Source organism: Toxorhynchites rutilus, chromosome 3, assembly GCF_029784135.1.
Source record: "Toxorhynchites rutilus septentrionalis strain SRP chromosome 3, ASM2978413v1, whole genome shotgun sequence".
NCBI classification, from domain to species: domain Eukaryota; kingdom Metazoa; phylum Arthropoda; class Insecta; order Diptera; family Culicidae; genus Toxorhynchites; species Toxorhynchites rutilus.
This window is the reverse complement of record NC_073746.1, coordinates 80,128,797-80,147,978: the sequence shown is the minus strand read 5'-3', so window position 1 is coordinate 80,147,978 and position 19,182 is coordinate 80,128,797. Positions and strand designations below refer to the sequence as shown.

General features: G+C 37.5%; 2 protein-coding genes across 2 annotated transcripts in view; one reads left to right on the top strand and one right to left on the bottom strand.

Annotated features, from left to right (window-relative positions):
* Positions 1 to 1,099: 1,099 nt before the first annotated feature.
* LOC129776331 (neural-cadherin-like) overlaps positions 1,100 to 19,182 on the bottom strand; it is a 48,653-nt gene continuing 30,570 nt past the window's right edge. The window contains exon 9 of the mRNA XM_055781918.1: positions 1,100 to 1,238. The gene's annotated coding sequence lies outside the window, so the exon portion shown is untranslated. The remainder of the gene's footprint in view (positions 1,239 to 19,182) is intronic.
* On the top strand, positions 1,755 to 15,871 carry LOC129773272 (uncharacterized). The gene is made up of 6 exons (XM_055776869.1): positions 1,755 to 1,773; positions 5,511 to 5,780; positions 5,851 to 5,997; positions 6,064 to 6,821; positions 6,949 to 7,850; positions 15,772 to 15,871. The coding sequence occupies exons 1-6, from the start codon at positions 1,755 to 1,757 to the stop codon at positions 15,869 to 15,871; spliced, it is 2,196 nt and encodes a 731-aa protein (XP_055632844.1).

Here is a 19,182-nt window from a genome sequence, read left to right as displayed (position 1 = left end):
ATTATCCCTAATCACAAATTTGCCTTAACTCTAGTACTTGCAAGTATTTTTTTCTGTGGCTCCCTCGGTGGTCGAGAACAAGTGCACTTGCTGCTACGCTGAGTGGTGTCTTCGCTAGATGGTAACGCACGTAATGGTGTATGCGCTTTCTCCGGATTGTAGTGTGACTTTTTCCGGGCTTATCGTGCGCGACACACGGCCTTCCCGGATGCCAAAGGTCGAACCGGCCAAAGTATAGGGATTTCAACACTCCCAGATTGGCACCTTCGCTTGAAGGAATTTCATCTTCAAGCGAAAACTCAATTAGGCCTAATTGTAAATTCATACTTTTTGTATAGTTACCTTAACTAATACACCACTCAAAATAAAATCTTTCTCTATAATTTTCTCGACTTTCACTGTGATTCTTTTACTTCATCTAGATCTAAATTCAAATTCAAATTTCAATCATTAATCACTTTATACTTGCAGAACTTCTATCACCTTATAACCACTTTCTTTGTGTATGAACTCCTATTGTTTCCTACTAACTCAAACGTAGATCCGTTCTCTAAGCCGGTTGAACTGAAAAAGACCTTTCAATCCTTTTCAAACCCAATATTGACCCATGGCGATCGACCCGAGAATCCCTTTCGTCAGCAATCACACAGACAACCGCATGTGGATTTAAATCGCTGACAAAACCCTTCTGGCGTCTTTCGGTACAACAGGATAGAGACCGCGATCTAGTACCTCGTAAAAGTTGTATCGAAGTTATAGCGTTAGTCTACAGTTAATACTTTTTTTTTTAACCGTATGGTAAATGTGTAACATCGTTACAGTAATCCCACATACAGATAACCACATTCCATCAAACATCTTCTCATACCGCGGAATAAAAGTTTTGCTAACACTGACAAATCCGTAAAAATCCGCACACTCGTAAGCCTGCAGAATCTGGCATCTCTGGTCGCCTGTGATATTTTTCGAACTCCACCTAACCTGGGAAATCAGTCAGGAGCGGTCTCTCGAACCCGGAATAATCTGTAATCAAAATCTGAAGACTTACCTCGACTCGCACGGTGAGATTGTACTCCTTTATCGTTTCGAAATCGAGCGGATGGTTGACTTTTATATCCGCCCACGTATCGCCATTGTCTGGCCGCTGCTGGAGGTAGAACGTGTGCAACTTGTTGGTCTGCGCCGTCGATCCCGGCATCAATCTGTAAAACACCGTGGGATTTCCCTCGATGCCGGAGCTGTACATTTTGTTTCGTTTTATTTTATTTTTTTTCGGAAGGATTTCGAGTTGAAATATGGGAGATTTTTTTTTCCACATCGCGGTCGACGGGGATACGGGAAGAAAACGAGAAAAAATATATTAGTATTATGAAGCTTGGGAGGGATTATGTTACGATTGATTGCAGATGGGAAATCTACGGCAGCTGTGGTTTTTGCCGGGGAAAATTTATCGACCTCCTATAGATTTCCCATCCACGCGTGGAGACCGTGTGTGCTCTCCCCCCCTTATTTTTCCCGAACTCGTATCGTCCCCCTTTCGAACAAAAACAATCCCACAGCAAACAAACAAAAATCAAAAACCAATATTGGAATTGGCGGGAGAAAAAATCGATCTGACGTTTATTGCAAAACTCGAACGCAAATATTCAAAAGTCTAAAGTTCAGAACCACAAAAAGCAAAATTTCCTTTCTTTTTTTGTCGTCGCAGAACTGAGGGTCGTCTGCTTTTGGAGCCTTTAAATTTTCCTACAAGAATGTGGGCAGCCAAGAATGGTTCGAGAAGGGGGACTTCCGAGGGAGAGAACCCGACCGAGAAATGTGCTAATGAAGAATAAAAACCAAACTCGCCATAACACGACACAGAAAAAAAACAATCAACTTCACCAGACCGGAGAAGAATTCTACTCAGATAAAATGAGTATTTTTGGGGAAGTTGCTTGTCCCAAAATCTTCCCGTAATTTTGTTTTTTCTCGTTATAACTCTTTCGTCTCCTGAAAGTTCTTCTCCCCGAAAGCTACCCGAGGGGTTTACGGACGACGGACAAGTGGTGCAATATATCGAGAAAGGGCGAGTTTGGTTTTCACTTTTCCAACAGATATGTTGACATATTGAATTCGGTTATAAAAACAGCTGAAGAGGAAAACGAAAATGAGCAAAGGATTATTTGGGGAAAGGAAAGGGTTAGACTCTGGGTGCAAAAAGGAGGAGGGGAAAGCATAAGGTTCAAGAGGAAATGGGAAAAAATTGAAATAGGATGGTCAAACGCTATGTTGATAGGTAGTTCGCTTTTCCGCTGCCAGAAACTGTCTTTTGTGGCGAATCGTGGAAAATTGAGTTGAAAAAGTTTGAGTTATTGCGGAAAGGAAAAAATGATCTACAGAATAGTTAAACTTGGGCTAGTGCATCGCTGTTTAGAAACTTAATTTTTATTACATTTTTGTCGGAGTATCAACATGTCTCGGTATGGATATGAAAAGAATTGAGAGCTTATAGGATATAGATCTAAGAATCTTGCAATATTTTCTCAATTCAATGCTTCGATGCTTGTATGACTCTTCGACAGAACAAAAAGTGTACATCAATCGAATAGAAAAAAATGGCACTCAACATACCTTAAAAGTCTACAAAATTGTACAAAGAAAAAGCATAACATTTTCAATGCATCTGTTCGAATTATTCTTAGTAAGTTTTTGTGGAGATAGAGTGAACTCGTGAGCAGATCTCGTCTTTTTCGAAACAACGAAATAAAAATGTTTTAATTTGTTCCTTTCACGTCAGCCATCATTTTCGATTGATTCATTTAGTCTATCTACCTACGTGAGGTGAAACCGGTATATTCTCTACGCATACTGAATCACCATTTCTTATGTTTCGTTCATTTCTGCTGCCGTTTCCTTTCAATTTGTAAAGCAGAAGCTTTGATTGATTTTCAAAACTGCTCGAATAGACTATATCAATTATCATCGTAAAAGAGTCAGAGAGCGAAATGAATTCGCTTGTGAAACAACGCTCGCAGTATTCAATTGAAGGTTTCATCTGTTTTATTTCACAAAAAATGATTAGCCTAAACCACATCTCAAAAAAGCAATATTGAAAGGACACAGCAGGACACAACAGTCACGTTTACCATCACATCACCGGTGCCGGTAACTGATTACTGATTACTAATTTCGTCTTGCCGTTTTCACTAGTTTCAGTGACTACGTTTCGAATACAACAACAAAACCTTCATTTGAATATTAGTTGCTCGAATAGATGAATGTGTCAATTCGCTCTGGAACGATTTTTGAGAACTTCACTGACTTCAACGTGGACACTGAGTTCGAGCGCGATCTTTCATTTACTTTGTTTCCAGTGTTCTTCAGTTTATTTGAAGTGTATTTGTCGACATTGGTTGAAATATCGAACGAAGAATTTGTCGGAAAACATTTGTATTGCGGATGAATAATTTGCTTTGCCCAGTGCAATGAATCGTTTGTGTAAGTTCGAAGGAAGTACACTAAAAAACCAAAAAGGAATAGTCAACATATTTATTTAATTCAATGAATTGTGATTGCGGGTTCGGTAGCGCAATAGTGCTCGATTTTTCTGTTTTTAGTGTAGAACCATGACTCTAAGGTCCCTTTCCGTGATTTAAAAAAGAATAGTATAATCAAAATCAGAGATATAAACCAAAGCAAAAGTTTTTTTGTGGGATTTAAGTGCGTCTAATTAACGATTCAGAGTTATTAATACTGTTACAATAATGCACTAAATTAACAAAAACAATCCCACTTATTTTGTATCTTTGTATCTACGAGAGTCATTATGCTGACTCTGAATAATAATTTTGCTATACTAATAGGAGTACCGGTAAGTTTCTTCTTTTTTCAAAAATTAACGCGTTATTCTGCAAAAATGGTCGTCGATGTTGAGGCATGGCCGGGGTATCCATACGTTGCCCGACGTTTTGGATTGTCGTAATGGACCCACGATTCGATACATCCTTTCTTTTATGCCGTTGGAGCAGTTGTTCGCAATTCATACGACACCCAATGTCCTATCTTTCGGATCATTCCCATTGCTTTTCAACGATCGGATATGGCTTGCTGAGCTACTCCAAGTTAATCTACAAATTCTGGTTGCGTTTGTGACGGATCTTGATCGAGTAAATTCTCCAATTCTACATCTTCAAACTTTTTTGGTGGTCCAGAACGTTCTTCGTCTTCCAAGTCAAAATTACCACTTTTAAATCGGGCAAATCACGTCTGACACGTTCGCTCAGTTGGAGCATTGTCACCATAAACTTTCACAAAAATGCGATCACTTTCCACAGCGTTTTTCTTCATATTGATGTAATGAAGTAAAAACACTCTCGTTGGTACGAAATTCGACATATTCGAAGTGGCAAAAAACTATGTTGTTTACTCTTCAACTTTTTAACATATACTGAAAAAGACGCGCAATGACACGAGCATTCCAACGAATGTATGGAAACTTGATTCACTGGAATAATAATCAAGTTATGCGATCTGTTGTAAAACCGAAGAAACTTACCGGTACACCTAATACAAACGGAGAGCCGGAGAAAGCATTTTCACCAATTTCGTCTGGGTGAGATGGTCATTCCAGCACTAACTGCCAAAATAGCTATTACTCAGTCGATAGTACAGAAATGATTAAACGAAAGGTACCTACTTCCAGGACACATTTTTACACAAATTCCGTTCTCAGATTTCCGTGAAAAGTGGTAATTTTGTTCCTTATCATAAAATATTAGATCCGTATTTTATTATTATTTTTTTTTATTAGGGTGCTGTTCGTGCCAGAAAAGTTTCGAGCATCCCCAACGAACGTGATCCACAATGTTCTCTGAGTTTATTGATTTCTTCTTTTCGATCTTTCGTTGTGAGAGAGAGAACAGCTGACAGAATATAGACAGAACAAAAGAGCAATAGGGGGATTCTGAATAATACCGACAAGTGCATTCACTGCGCGTTCGCTTAGTAAGCGATCGATCGTGAGTTCAAAACTCAGGGCCCTCATTGACCATCTTTGTGTTGTTACAGAATAGCTACGTCCACGCAACAATCATCAGCGATGGAGATCGATCCACGGTCGAAATAAGATCGATTCATCCATACAACTGCTCTGCTCTGCAAGACACATCGGACTGCTGTTCTATAAATAACTCAACAATGATCAATCAACTGTCTCCGCTGTCCGGTGGTCCAACTGGATAATGGAAGAACAGAAAGAATACTCTTACGCCTAAATGGCTACTGTGTGAATGTACCATATGTAATGGTATAGAAGGAATACTGGCGAATGACAATTGTGTAATGTGCTAATTATAGATATGATAACCATGTGACATGTACACGATTAAAATTCGGCTCTGTTACAGCTAAAATGCTAATAAGCCTTAAATAAATAAATGGGATAAAAAAAAAGTAAATTCACTTTATCCAGCGCAAGCTTCTAGCAAAGTATCAACATTTTGGCTCTATAAATATTCGTTTAATTTCAGGTAACGGTACTACAAATTATGCCATTGTTGGTGAATGCCCATCGTCACTCGCAACCCAAAGTTTAGAGACCAATAACAATAATGTAACACGGCGTCGATATTCTTTGTTTGGCCTTTTGATAGACCGCACACTAGGATCAAACGCAATTCAAAAGAAACGTTTACGAGAAACCGCAACATGCAACCAAACTGATTTGATCAACAAGATACCCATTTGTAATAGTGGAGAGAAACCGACATTTTCCAACCAGTATAATGTTACATTGAAAGGTATGTTGGAAGAATATTTCATTCATAGCTCATAACTTACCAAATAAGTTACCATAAACTTTTGAACCAGGTTTTCATGAGAGCCTCAACCTGAGCAGTCAAGGACCATGGTCAAATCTGATCCATCCAGGCATCGATCGTATTGCATTTAATGACACATCGAATTGGTCCACAAACTCCGAGCGAAAAAGACTAAGCTCAATCAGAGTTAGCTACGGTAAATTGAATTGGGTGATCTTTTCAAAATAGAGCAACTTATCAAACCGCTTAACCGCTTCAACAGATTCCATTTACCATTTGGATGAACACCCATCATTCCAACGTGTCCAAACATCCACTCCGTTGGACTCATTTCCTTTGAATCTTTCAATAAGCGAAAATTCCGTGGACGATACACCGTTAAATTTGGTGGTTATTAAGCAAGTCCAAACAAGTTCGTTCCGTCAAAGACGATTGTCAACACTGTTGGATTTGCGGAGAAACAAACCTATGATTATCCAGGATCAACTTGACATAGTTTCTCCTCAATTGGCGCAGGAAGAAAGTCGTAGATTCCCTCAGGCAGTAGATTTCAGCGATTGTGAACATGCAGAAGATTTCTCAGATGACAACATGGATCCAGATTGGTTGCCTGACGGGGATGCTACGACATTAAACGATTTATCAATTTATGAATATTTTGAGCAGTTTAAGAATGATCATTTATCTGATAATAATTCTGAAGTTTCATTGGCTATAGAAGAAAATGAGCATATCTTTCAGGCAGATGTAGGAGAACCACAGGCAAAGAAAAGTAAATCATTTTCGCCAAAGGAAAACAGAAAACTCAAAGAAAAAGGACTCCAGTATATAAAAAGAGATGGAACTCTTGTCCCAGCCAGGCATGTTCAACCCCCATGTGCTTGTAGGATGAGGTGCAATGAAAAATTTTCTGAACCTGTCCGAAAAAAACTTTTGGCCAGCCTACTTGACCTGACATACCCGGGACAAAATCAGTTCTTATCAAGCCACATAACTGTAATCAGTACAGTTCGTCCACAGGTAATAAAATACAACACAGTTATATTATTTATTTAATTTATAATTTTAACGGAATTTATTCGAATAATTCACTCAGAAAAAAATATAATAAGTTATTGTTTGCTATTTTATTTTCTCGTTCGTGTAGGTTCTTATTTCGCGGCGTACTTGGTCTCGGATCTATAAGCTCCCAGGAGTAGGAGGTGCGGTTAAGGTTTGCAAACGAATGTTTGTGTCTACGTACGACCTCAAGGAACGTAAAACTCGCGTTCTTGCCGATAAACTGGTCTCGGGTGCCGGGATCGCTCGAGATGACATGCGGAAAGATAATACCTCGAGAAAGAAAATTGATCCCGAACATGCTCAGTACATAGTCAAGCACATCAAATCATTCCCAGTTGAAGAAAGTCACTACAGTCGTGAAAAGTCATCCTGTCTCTATCTATCTTCTGATTTAACAATACATCGAATGCACGAGCTGTATCAGAACCAGTGCGGTGTAGATAACATTATTCCAGTACATTATAACACATACAGGCTTGCTTTTAATTCGCTGAATATTAAATTTCGAAAGCCTAAAGTTGACACATGCAACACGTGTGATATGATCAAAGTAGAGTTACAGGTGGAGAAGGACATTGTTAAACGAGAGGAAATACTTGTTCGAAAGGAAGCACATCAGTTAGGAGCTGGACGCATGTATGATGAGAAGAAACAAGATAGACTGCAAGCGAACACTGATCTATCAGTACGGACAATATCTTTTGATCTGCAAAAGCAATTAGCCACACCCTATTTGACTTGTGGTCGTTCTTTTTACAGCCGTCAGCTGTATACATATAATTTGACAATCTTTGAAACTCAAGTGGGTAAGAATATACCACTTTGCTACATATGGGATGAAACCCGAGCGAAAAGAGGATCAAGAGAAATCGGATCGTGCTTGTGGGCATACATGAAAAATTTACCAGTTTACGTTGAAAAGCTTAATATGTATAGCGATCGTTGCGCTGGACAAAATAACAATCGCATCATCTTATTTCTGATGATGTATGTTGTCGAAATAATGGCGTCTGAAGGGCGGAAATTAACTCTTCATCATAAATTCATGACTAACGGCCATAGTCATATGGAATGCGACACAATTCATTCTGCTATTGAGCGGGCGAAAAAAAGGACGCATGCCAACATAGAAACACCTCGTGACTGGAATTTATTCATTGCATCCATCAAACGAAACCCTCCAATTATTGTGAAAGATATGGAACAAAATCGGTTCTTCGATTGGTTAGCTCTGAATGAGCGGTACACAGTACCTAAATTCACCATGAATAACGAACCATTCAAATTCAAATCAGCTAGGATCTTCTCGTGCTCTACGGAAACACCCGGTATCGTTGCATTCAAACAAGATGTGACAGAAGAAAACCCTAATCACATTAATCTATTGACGTCGAGATCGGTTCCGTTGGAAAACCTTCAATTGAAACCCTTATATACAGCACCCATCCAATTACCTACAACGAAGTTGGAAGATTTACGACGATTGCTGCCATACGTCACACAAAAGTGGTATTATGAGGCTTTCCCTAAATCCTTGAAAACTCCAGGCCGAGGAAGGCGGTCAACACTTGCAGGAAATATAGGATTTGACTCAGATATGGATTCAGATAACGAGGAAAGTTGAACGTTATTATAAAATCTCGTGTTTAACGAATGAAATGCTGTTCAAATAAAATACTTAATAGAAATTCTTCTATATTCATTTATGGATTTTAATATAATTATCGCTAATTCACAAACTACGTTACGCTATTATTAGCTAAGTTTGCCGTCTTACTTCTTACTTCGCGTACAATTTAATTCTCGATAGAGCGGACCAAATCCAATTGCTTCGATGGGATCATGCTTCATGAGGCATGATCAAGTAATTTCTCTAATCTGCTGAGCGCCTTAGCTCCTTGTGATATGTAAGCGCACCACGAGAGAGATTCGATGTTGTACGTTTTGGCACAATCATTTGACATCGAGTGAGACTCGATGTTGTACGTGAAAGGGTTAACATTGTTTGTACTAGAAATTTGAAAATTTCGTATGCGTCCCAATGTTTCACCAGACCCTCTGCTTCTGTTTGCGCTTTATAGAATTTGTGAACACGCCGTACGCCCTAGAAATGCTTCAAAACATTCGCACATAAAAGAAATCAAAATGAGCTATGTACAAATAATATACACAAAATGACCTATGTGATATGTCCAATATACAACTCAGTTGATGAAAACGACCTATTTGATTTTTTTCACGTTTTCCCCATAAATTCATCGAATATAGATTTGGTATTCATTACTACAGTTAGTATATCAACATTGCTTGCCTGTAACAGCAACAGTGATCAAGAAAATTGATTCAGTTTAAAACACTTTCAAACAATATTTCGTCATCCTTTACCCACGATTTTCTCTGAATTTACGATTTGTTAGATAGGTCCTATTGAAAAGTTACGCGAGATATACAGTTTGGAAAAAAACATTCGTTTTATATTTCAAATATGGCTTATTTCAAGAAGAAATCTAACCTTTCAACGTTAAGGCGAAGTTTTAGTGGCTATTACATGTACAGTGGGGTAAAATCGAGATTTTTCAAGATTTTGCTTGAATTTTCACCAGGAATTGTTGTTCAATTGATAGAAACAATTTAGTTTAATATAAATTTTTAGAATAAAATTAATAATAACACATTAAAAATGATTAACATTGAAGTTTTTCACTTCCAAAATGTTAATTAAATCCACTAATTCAGTTGTTCCACTACTATATCCTGTACTAAATTTGTACCTGTACTAAAAAAGCGTCAGAATCGTCTTCCGTAGCGTACTTTTTAATGTGAGCCAGTTTGAGGCAACAGAGTCCAAAATAAAAAAAAATACTATAGCTCTGTCATTGTTGAAATTCGAACATATGCGTAGGAGGATTTTTTTCATCAAATATGATCGTCTATCACCTCCTGAGAGAATCTGGATATTTTTTTTTCATGTGAGAAAAGTGCTTTTTGACTTTAGGGTGATGAATTAAAAATCGAATTCCTCTTTTATTTTCAAAAAACGAAAAATACATGAAAAAAAACATATAAAAAAATTTTTTTTTACTCGATTATATACAGGATTCAATTAAATCCAGTAAAAGGAAATCAAAATCTGTATATAATCGAGTCCGCGCTGTATATGTGTTCGCGTTAATTTCTGCGTTTGAATTTAAATACAGGTCTGACTCGATCATATACAGACTCGATTATATACAATTTTGGACTCGATTAGATACAGTTTGAAAAAATATATTTTTTTTATGTTTCAAATATGACTTATTTCAAGAAGAAATGTAACCTTTCAACGTTAAGGTGTAATTTAAGTGACTAATTCATATACAGTGGGATAAAAATCGTGATTCTTGAAGATTTTGCTTGAATTTTCACGAAGAATTAATTATATCGATATTGCAGCCAAATTAAGATAGATAGAAGTTGGGTGTCAAAAAACAAATTGTAGAGTGGTTAGAGAGCTTCAATTTGATTGATAGGAACAATCCAGTTTAATAAAAAAAATCAGGATGACATTAATAATAATACATTAACAATTACTAACTTTTATATTTTTCACTTCCAAAATGTTATGAAAATCCATTAATTTAGATGTTCTACTACTATATCCTGTATCAAATTTTCTCATCTTTCAAATGAAAGCAACAGAATCGTCTTCCGTAGCGTTTTTTGTAATGTAGAGCCAGTTCGAGGCAACAGAGTCCGAAACAAAAAAAAAAGTTCTATAACTCTGTCATTGTTGAAATTCGAACATATGCGTAGAAGGATTTTTTCCATCAAATATGATCGTCTATCACCCTCTGAGAGAATCTGGATATTTTTTTTTTCATGTGAGAAAGGCATTTTCTGACTTTAAGGGGATGAATCAAAAATCAAATTCCTCTTTTATATTAAAAAAAAAAAGAAAAATACGTGCAAAAAAAACGAATAATTTTTTTTTTATTCGATTATATACAGGATTCGATTATATATAGTGAAAAGAAATCAGAACCTGCATATAATCGAGTCCGCGTTGTATTTGTTTTTACTGTCAGGTACATATCCGAAATTCAGAACGGTTGCGCGCGAACAGGTGCCCATGTCCATTTTAGGGTGGTGTGAAACATAAACTTTTTCGCTTTTCTTCCAAAAATGACTTTTTTCGAAAATTCATAAGTTTTGAACTACTGAACCGATTCCGATGATCGACCTATGAAATTAAAGCCAATTAGTTTAGCTTTTTTTAGAAAAAAATACTATGCTTGCGAAGAAAGTGTATTTTGTTTTCGTAATTATTTATTGTATTTGTTTTTCATAGTTTACATGGTCTCGGGACCAAGGGAGCTATTTTTTTAATATTTTTTCTTGAAAGATGAGGTTTTTTTTACATTACATATCCAAAAATCAGATAGGCGTTTTTTGTTCCTGAGTTATGATTTTTTCAAAATTAAAGTTATGAATTTTTGAAAAAAAAAGTCATTTTCGGAAAAATGGTGAAAAAATGTTTTTTTGAACCACCCTTAAATGGAAATGGGTGCCTTAATAACAAAAAAATATAAAAATACGGGTCAAATATTTTACGATAAGGAACAAAACTACCACTTTTCAAGGAAATCTGAACACCACTATATAGGTTTAGCAAGGAATGGCTGAACACACCGAACTAGAAAATCCGCACATTTGTGTCATTTAATGTAGAAACATTACCTTATTTACTAGCTCAATCATCCAAACAACCATTAATACTACTTTTTTTAGAATCTTCATGTATCTAAACAAGTCGTGAATATTCAGCCAAAAATGATTAGCCCTTTTCAGAAAAAAGGCAAGTGAAAAAATGTGTTAAGTCGATCGGATTCAAAAGCACGAATTTTATAATAGCGAATTTAACCTTTTATAAGGCAAATATATTTAAAAAAAATTGTCGCTGTACTTGGAATATTGCTCCGTTATTTTGTTCAACCAAAGACTAATAAATGTAAATACATGCCAATAAAAAATTCAAAACCAACATCGATCGTCTGGTCTACAATAGCTAACAAACTACGATCTCGGACGGCATAAAGATATTGCAAAAAAGTAAAACAAAATCAACTTCCGATTCGCATAGAATGTTGGCTCTCGGCAAATCGCAATGTAACGAATTATTAGAAAAGTTCAAAAGTGAAAAGTTTAACATCACCGTTGAAGACACTGGAAACCGTTGAAACTGCCTAAGTGAACGTTTTTCGTTTTCGTTCGAGAAACCATCAAATGACGCTGCTATGAGTTAGTTAATCTCACTTAAGTGGCTCATCTGATTCCCCAGTCGATTTAGCTCGGATTGACGGTGAATTCCCAACAAGAAAAATCTTTTTGTGTTTCATTTTCTGATATTGCAGTCGTTTTTGGAACAGAGCACGGTTCAATTCGATCAATTGCTTCGAGCGTGAAAAAAATAATAGTTTGTGTGAAAATCAATGAAGTATTTGTATGTTCTTGATACAAGACAAAAATCTCGAGTCATTCAGTCATGTGTCACATTTCTATGAAACAGTTTCAACGTAAATAAATGATCCTGCTGCGTATGGGTTCTTTGCATAATGGTGGAAATTTCTATCATAACATTGAATGACCAAAATTTGTTTATATCATTTTCACAAGTTCACTTTAAGTTGATCGTGTCTGGACCTTGATTTATATCATCAATAAAGAATAAAAAAACTTCTTTCTTCTTTCATCTTTCTTCTTTTCTTCTTTCTTCTTTCTTCTTTCTTCTTTCTTCTTTCTTCTTTCTTCTTTCTTCTTTCTTCTTTCTTCTTTCTTCTTTCTTCTTCTTCTTCTTTCTTCTTTCTTCTTTCTTCTTTCTTCTTTCTTCTTTCTTCTTTCTTCTTTCTTCTTTCTTCTTTCTTCTTTCTTCTTTCCTTCTTTCTTCTTTCTTCTTTCTTCTTTCTTCTTTCTTCTTTCTTCTTTCTTCTTTCTTCTTTCTTTCTTTCTTCTTTCTTCTTTCTTCTTTCTTCTTTCTTCTTTCTTCTTTCTTCTTTCTTCTTTCTTCTTTCTTCTTTCTTCTTTTCTTCTTCTTCTTTCTTCTTTCTTCTTTCTTCTTTCTTCTCTTTCTTCTTTCTTCTTTCTTCTTTCTTCTTTCTTCTTTCTTCTTTCTTCTTTCTTCTTTCTTCTTTCTTCTTTCTTCTTTCTTCTTTCTTCTTTCTTCTTTCTTCTTTCTTCTTTCTTCTTTCTTCTTTTCTTCTTTTCTTCTTTCTTCTTTCTTCTTTCTTCTTTCTTCTTTCTTCTTTCTTCTTTCTTCTTTCTTCTTTCTTCTTTCTTCTTTCTTCTTTCTTCTTTCTTCTTTCTCTTTCTTCTTTCTTCTTTCTTCTTTTTTCTTTGATGGCACTAACGTTCTTGGTGGAACTTTTTTATTAGTTTTTAGTGCCATAGTGTAACCACAGTGCATCGATTTCTATAATTTTATCTATTTTTTTTATAATAGAACTTTATTCTCATACTGTTCATTTATCGTATCTATTAATTCTTTTATTCTCATGTTTCTAGTTAGTTCCTAAGCAATTATGATTATTTTTCAATCAAATTGCATGGATTCGGCTGATGGTTTGCTTGATTTTGTTGTCTCGTTTATCCAACTTTGTGACAAACTGGCGCCGTGATTATCAGAAGAGAAATGCAATGAAGAAAAACGATCAAAGCCGATCAGTGTATTAGACTATCAACAAATATTCACGATTGACGAATTAGATTTTATTTCAGTTAGTTATTTATTGAATGACTTTTTTTTCAGCTCGAAACACACTGCCCTCATTATATTGATGACAATAACAAAATGAGTTCATTTTGTTCATATCGCTGACGCATGAACAAATTTGCTATAATGAATGAATGCGGCATTGAGTGGGGTTCATAACTTCGCTGTTATTTATACTATGAATATCAAAAGCAACAAAGTGATATTCATCACATTCGAAACGATATTCATTTTGGCATTGTTTTTGAGGTCAAATTTCAAAAATAAAAAAATTGGTCAGACTGGACCATTTAGAGAACAAAAACGCCAGAGTTCGATGAAACGAACTTTGCAAGAAATCGCGCAGGATTTTGTTTTTTTTTCGAGACAATAACAACGGCGAATATTCGATATGAAAATGGACACTGGGTGGAAAAATGAACTTCAAAACATATTGAAGAACAAAAGTTCATTTGCATTCATTGGTTGTCTGAATCTGTCATTTTGATTTTCGTTTGGAATATATAGGTTTTCGATGCAACCTAGCCCGAAAATCTATGCGTTTGAGCTTAGCGAAGATGATTTTTTCAACACTGAAACAGATAGGTTCTTGTTCGACTGGTTCCAATTTGGCCATAAGGCCATAATTTGTCTGTGCGAAAATAACGTTCATTTTTATAACATCAAACTGTAGTCGAATGTCTTTCACATCTTTTGACAGCATGATGTCTATCATCGATGACTAACTTCTAACTGATGATTTTCCATTCTGGCGATCAATAGTTCGCGTTTGAAGTTCAATTTTGTTCATTTTGGCCCAAAATTAAATACAAATGCACGATTCCATCAGAGGAATACAGACGAGCGACAGGGGTCAAACGAAGGAAAATTTTGCTGTCTTTTGCAAAGCGTTTCAAAATCAGTTCATAAATGGAATCCAAGCTGACCTATGCTTTACCCATGCACCGATATAGACCAACACTTGGGATTGTGGAATATTCACACCGAAATAATATATTTTAGACAGCTGCGGTTTACGAATAAACAACAACATACTTCTGCTTATTTCGACAGTGATGGCACTCGGCATGGGTGGAGGTATGAGCTTCGAAACGGTTGATGAATGCATGGTATTTTTTTTCTCAGTCCTTCTCTCATTCCTCTGAAGAGGATTAAAACCGTACACGTGTGCAATTTTGACGCTGCATTCTATTTATTTTTTTTTTCGCTCCACATTTATTTACATCCGCACACATGAGACTGGTTGGTGTAAACAGTGCACAACCATTCGCGGAAAGCCGCAGCTTCCGTGGCATCATTCATGATGCAGATGGAAATCGTAATCCACGGTAAAAGGGAACCAAGACTCCTGCGGAACTGTATTCTAACGATGGCGTTCCAGTTTCGCGGCATTAACTTGGAAAACTGGTCAACTGGTTCGCTCACAGTGTTACGCTTCAAGTATAATACTTTTTTCCATTTTAGCAGAAGCTTCAAGCTTCAAGGGCAGCTCTCGAACCCGGCGATATTCACAGAAAAAAAAAATATTATTTTTTGTTCAAACTACGATATGGGTCCTTCACCCCAAAACAACCCAAATCCACGTCGATAGAGATTTGGCGCGCTGCAGTAGCAAACCGACACGGAGCGAAACCTTTACGCCAACGCGCCGGAGAGAAGAGCACTTCACCATGGCGATCGGCTCCGTCGTCAGGATTATTATTAATCGTTTCCAGCTTTCACCTTGATATAAGCGCAATAAGCGCACCAGAAGCAGGCTTCGAGCTTTTTCAGCTCACCGTTATCCTCTCTCCCCGGTCCAGGGCCGCGATTTGGGATTTCACGGGAAAGGAGACAGCGCCAGGCCACTAATGGAAATCGCTATCCGACCCTCGTGTGCCAGCGCGGACAAGCACCGCTGTGAAAGCGTCGTTGCTATGGTTGGCAGCCGGATCGCCAGGATCTCGTCCCCGTCTTTAACGGCCCAAAGGGCAAAAAGAAAAGGCAAGCCACTGGGAAAAACTTTTACCATAAATAACAAATTTTTATGCCGTCCCCCGTCCCCTTGGATCGTCCAGTCTGCGATCGACGCTACCCTGGGGGGTGGGGTGGTGGTGATTACATTCTTCCAAGGCGACAACACGTCTTCCCTCCGATGATACTCGAAAAAACTTCATGTAACAGTTTTATGCTTCCTCAGCAGTTGCAGATTGGCGGTAACCAAAACACGCGGGATAAACCCTTCCACAAGCCTGCGGCCGACGGCAACACCCCGGCGTCATAATGGACGTCCAAATCTCATGGTGTTAGAAAGCTTAGGCTTTTCTCACTGATGTGAGCCACGATTGCGCGGTGAGCCTGCGACCCTTACGGGTTTGTAGGTTGTTATTGAATGTCGAACCTTAAAGTGGTTTGCGCTTGCATTAAAGAGAAACAAATGTACCTATTCGCTCGTCAACACGTTGAACAAGTACTCAAAACAATGATTATTACTCATCAGATCGAAATAAACACGAGCCCCAGATGAGACCAGGGAAAAAAATTAACACCAACTGTGGGCCGTGTTTATATTCCTCTCTCGTACAGCCTAAGCAATCTGTCAGCCCTCCGAAATCGGAAGAACAAAATTACACCTGATGGCAAGTGATTCCCCGACCAAAGGCGAAAATAATGTTTTCGGCAGCTGCTCTCTGACATCGAGAGTCATCAGATTTCCGTCAAGTCGAGACAGTGGCCGGAAAAGAATTTCATTCAACTATCCGCAGAGCGGAGAGACAGACAGCACCATGGCTGTCATATTTCTTTCCTCGATCGAACCGAGCGAGGACACTCTACCAGGGGGAGGAAAGAAGGACAAAAACAAATTTCCTATGAATTAAACATTCCTTGGCCACACTCTGAGTGATTGTGTTGTTCCGGCATAAACTTCTGCTCGAAGACTGTCAGAAGTTATATTTTATTATTGTTCCTTGTTGTCCCGCGCCACTTGTGCGCGCCAGGAGAAGGACGGCTTTATGATTACGACCCAGTATCCACTTGACGAGGGTGAGATGGATAACTGTCGGCCGTGCGGATGATGCTGCCTGCCTGCCAGCGCTAGAAGAAGGGAAAAATTGCTTTCTTATCTAGTCCCCGAGCAGTTCACGCTTGTTTAACGGGGCTGATGCTGATGGCGCAATCAACGGTTGAGGGGGGGAAGCGAACATACAATACTTAGCCCATTACCATGGAACGGTTTTCCTTGATGGTGAAATTATTAAATGCTATTTTTACCACTATGCGTTATTTTACGATTACGACCTGCGGGAGACAGATCTCTGACCGATGGTCTTTTGATTCCGACCAAGCGGGAAATTCGGGGCCAAACGCCGTAACATATAGCGGACACATACTCACATACACACACATACGACGAACCGAGGCGACGGGAAAATCCACTCATTTTTTTATTATTTGTTTCCCCGGTCGCTCCGTGGCGCCTTCTAATGTGCGAAAAATTATTACACCATATCATGAAGTTGTTCGATGGTCACATTTTTCTTCGTTTATTTCGCTCGAAGCGGCTTAATGGGTGCGTAAACAGTGCGTCCTGGAAGCCGGGCGAGGGTGTGTATTCGACTGCAAAACAGTGGAAGATGGATTGGTCAGTTTTCTGGGATTTTCTTGGTTGGTCTTTCTAGCAACCGGTGCCAGAGGGAGAGGGCGTTGTTTTGAAGATTGATATTGATTGGATCCGGGCTACTGGTCAATGAACGATGGTAAGAATGTATTTTCATTGTAAGTGTATACGAGTAAGTATACGAGAAAAAAAAATCGAAGACTAGCGCTGTGATAAGTCTGTAAAATTTAAAAATATAAATACAATTTTCTGTGAACCAAATTGTTTGCGCATTTTAAGATCTAATCACATGCGCTCAACGATAAAAAATATGCCCTGAATTGTTTTAGTGACATTTTTTTTACCTTCCTCGAAGAGATCTTATCTCTCAAGCAAATCTTAGCGTTGGCTTCGGAATCTTATTTTCACTTTATAGAGCTGGAGCATCTATCATTCAATTTTTTTCCCCCAGATTTTTAATGAAAAATGGAATCACACGCGATCATTATTTCTCTATAACTGAGATATTCCAGACAGCTTCAGATCTGTCTGGAGAAAAACATTGGTAGGAATATAGCACTTGGATTCATTCCGAATGCCAAATAATTCCAAATGAAACAAAACGTCTAACTTCGTCACACATTACACGCATTGTGGAAGTTATTACACTTTAACACTATAGAAATGGTAAAAAAAAGTTGGAGGATTGTGTCCGAGACACGACCGTATGTTTTGGTTGCATGTTTATTTTGAATATTTTTTAAAATAGAACAGTAATCATAATCGACTTTTTCTGTATCAAAAGATGTTGTGGTCTTGAAAAAGACCGTTTTGTTTAGTTTGTATATAAAGTGGACGATATTCAACGGGAATTTTTTGGTGGGCTTGAAATGAGCCGATAGTTTGGTGTGATTTTTTCGCAGTTATCTAGCCATTTTTTATGGTAGCCTTTAAAAAGCGAATTTTCAAACTTTAAAATTGAATCACAGCCTTCAGAAAGGTCTGCTCGCTGGGTAGAGCAATACCGGAATAGATATCTCAAATGACATATAAAGTTGGGCAATTCCATGCGAGGTAAATGAGAATCGATCCGCTTGTTCATGCAATTCAACACCTAGGGGAAGACGGGGTAAGACCGCCCCCCTAAGAAAACCAATTTTAAGTTAAACGTGCTTTAGAATCATTCCAAATCATTTAGTATATAATAATCTACAACTGAAAATGTGTAACTGTCGATTGTATAACTTTTTTTGCGGTTTTTCATTAATTTTTGAAATGATAAAAATTTACTTTTTATTTCACGAAGCGATGATATTTTCAAACAGTTCAGTTTAGCTTTTCAAATAGTTCAGCCTAACAACAGAAACAGTGTTGTCTAAGGTGCTAAATGTTTAGGGGTGTTCATAAACTACACCCAAAATTGATTTTTAGCTCATGTTTTGTCATCCTGATTTATGACATTAAATGAGACATAACATAACAGAAAATGTCATGACTCACAAATACTGGTAAGCATTTGTATAATATACATGGTACAGCAATATAAGATTAATACAAGCGAGCGAAACAAAAGACAAATAAGCTTTCCGCATACTTTGCCACATATACGGCCCAGACCGAGATAGATATTGTTCTCCTTCATGCGCTCCTTTTTTACTCTTAGAAAACACTTCCCAACTTCATTTTATAATCTAGTGCAATATTATCACATATTTGCTGAACAACTGCTGAAGCATCATTAGCCATGTGGATAGCGTGGTCGTGTAAAATAGCTTTGCATTCCAGCCGGCCTTGGTTCGATCCCTATTGACGTCGTATGGACTTTTTTTTTGCACAATCCCAAATTAAATGAGAAAAGAAAACAGAAAGAGATGTCTGCACGCATACATACAAACCATTTTTAAGCTTTTAAAACAGCTCATTATTTGAGCATTTGACTCTCCAGCTCACTAAATGGCATCATTTCTGCCAAAGATGAAATGTTTTCTGCCAACGCT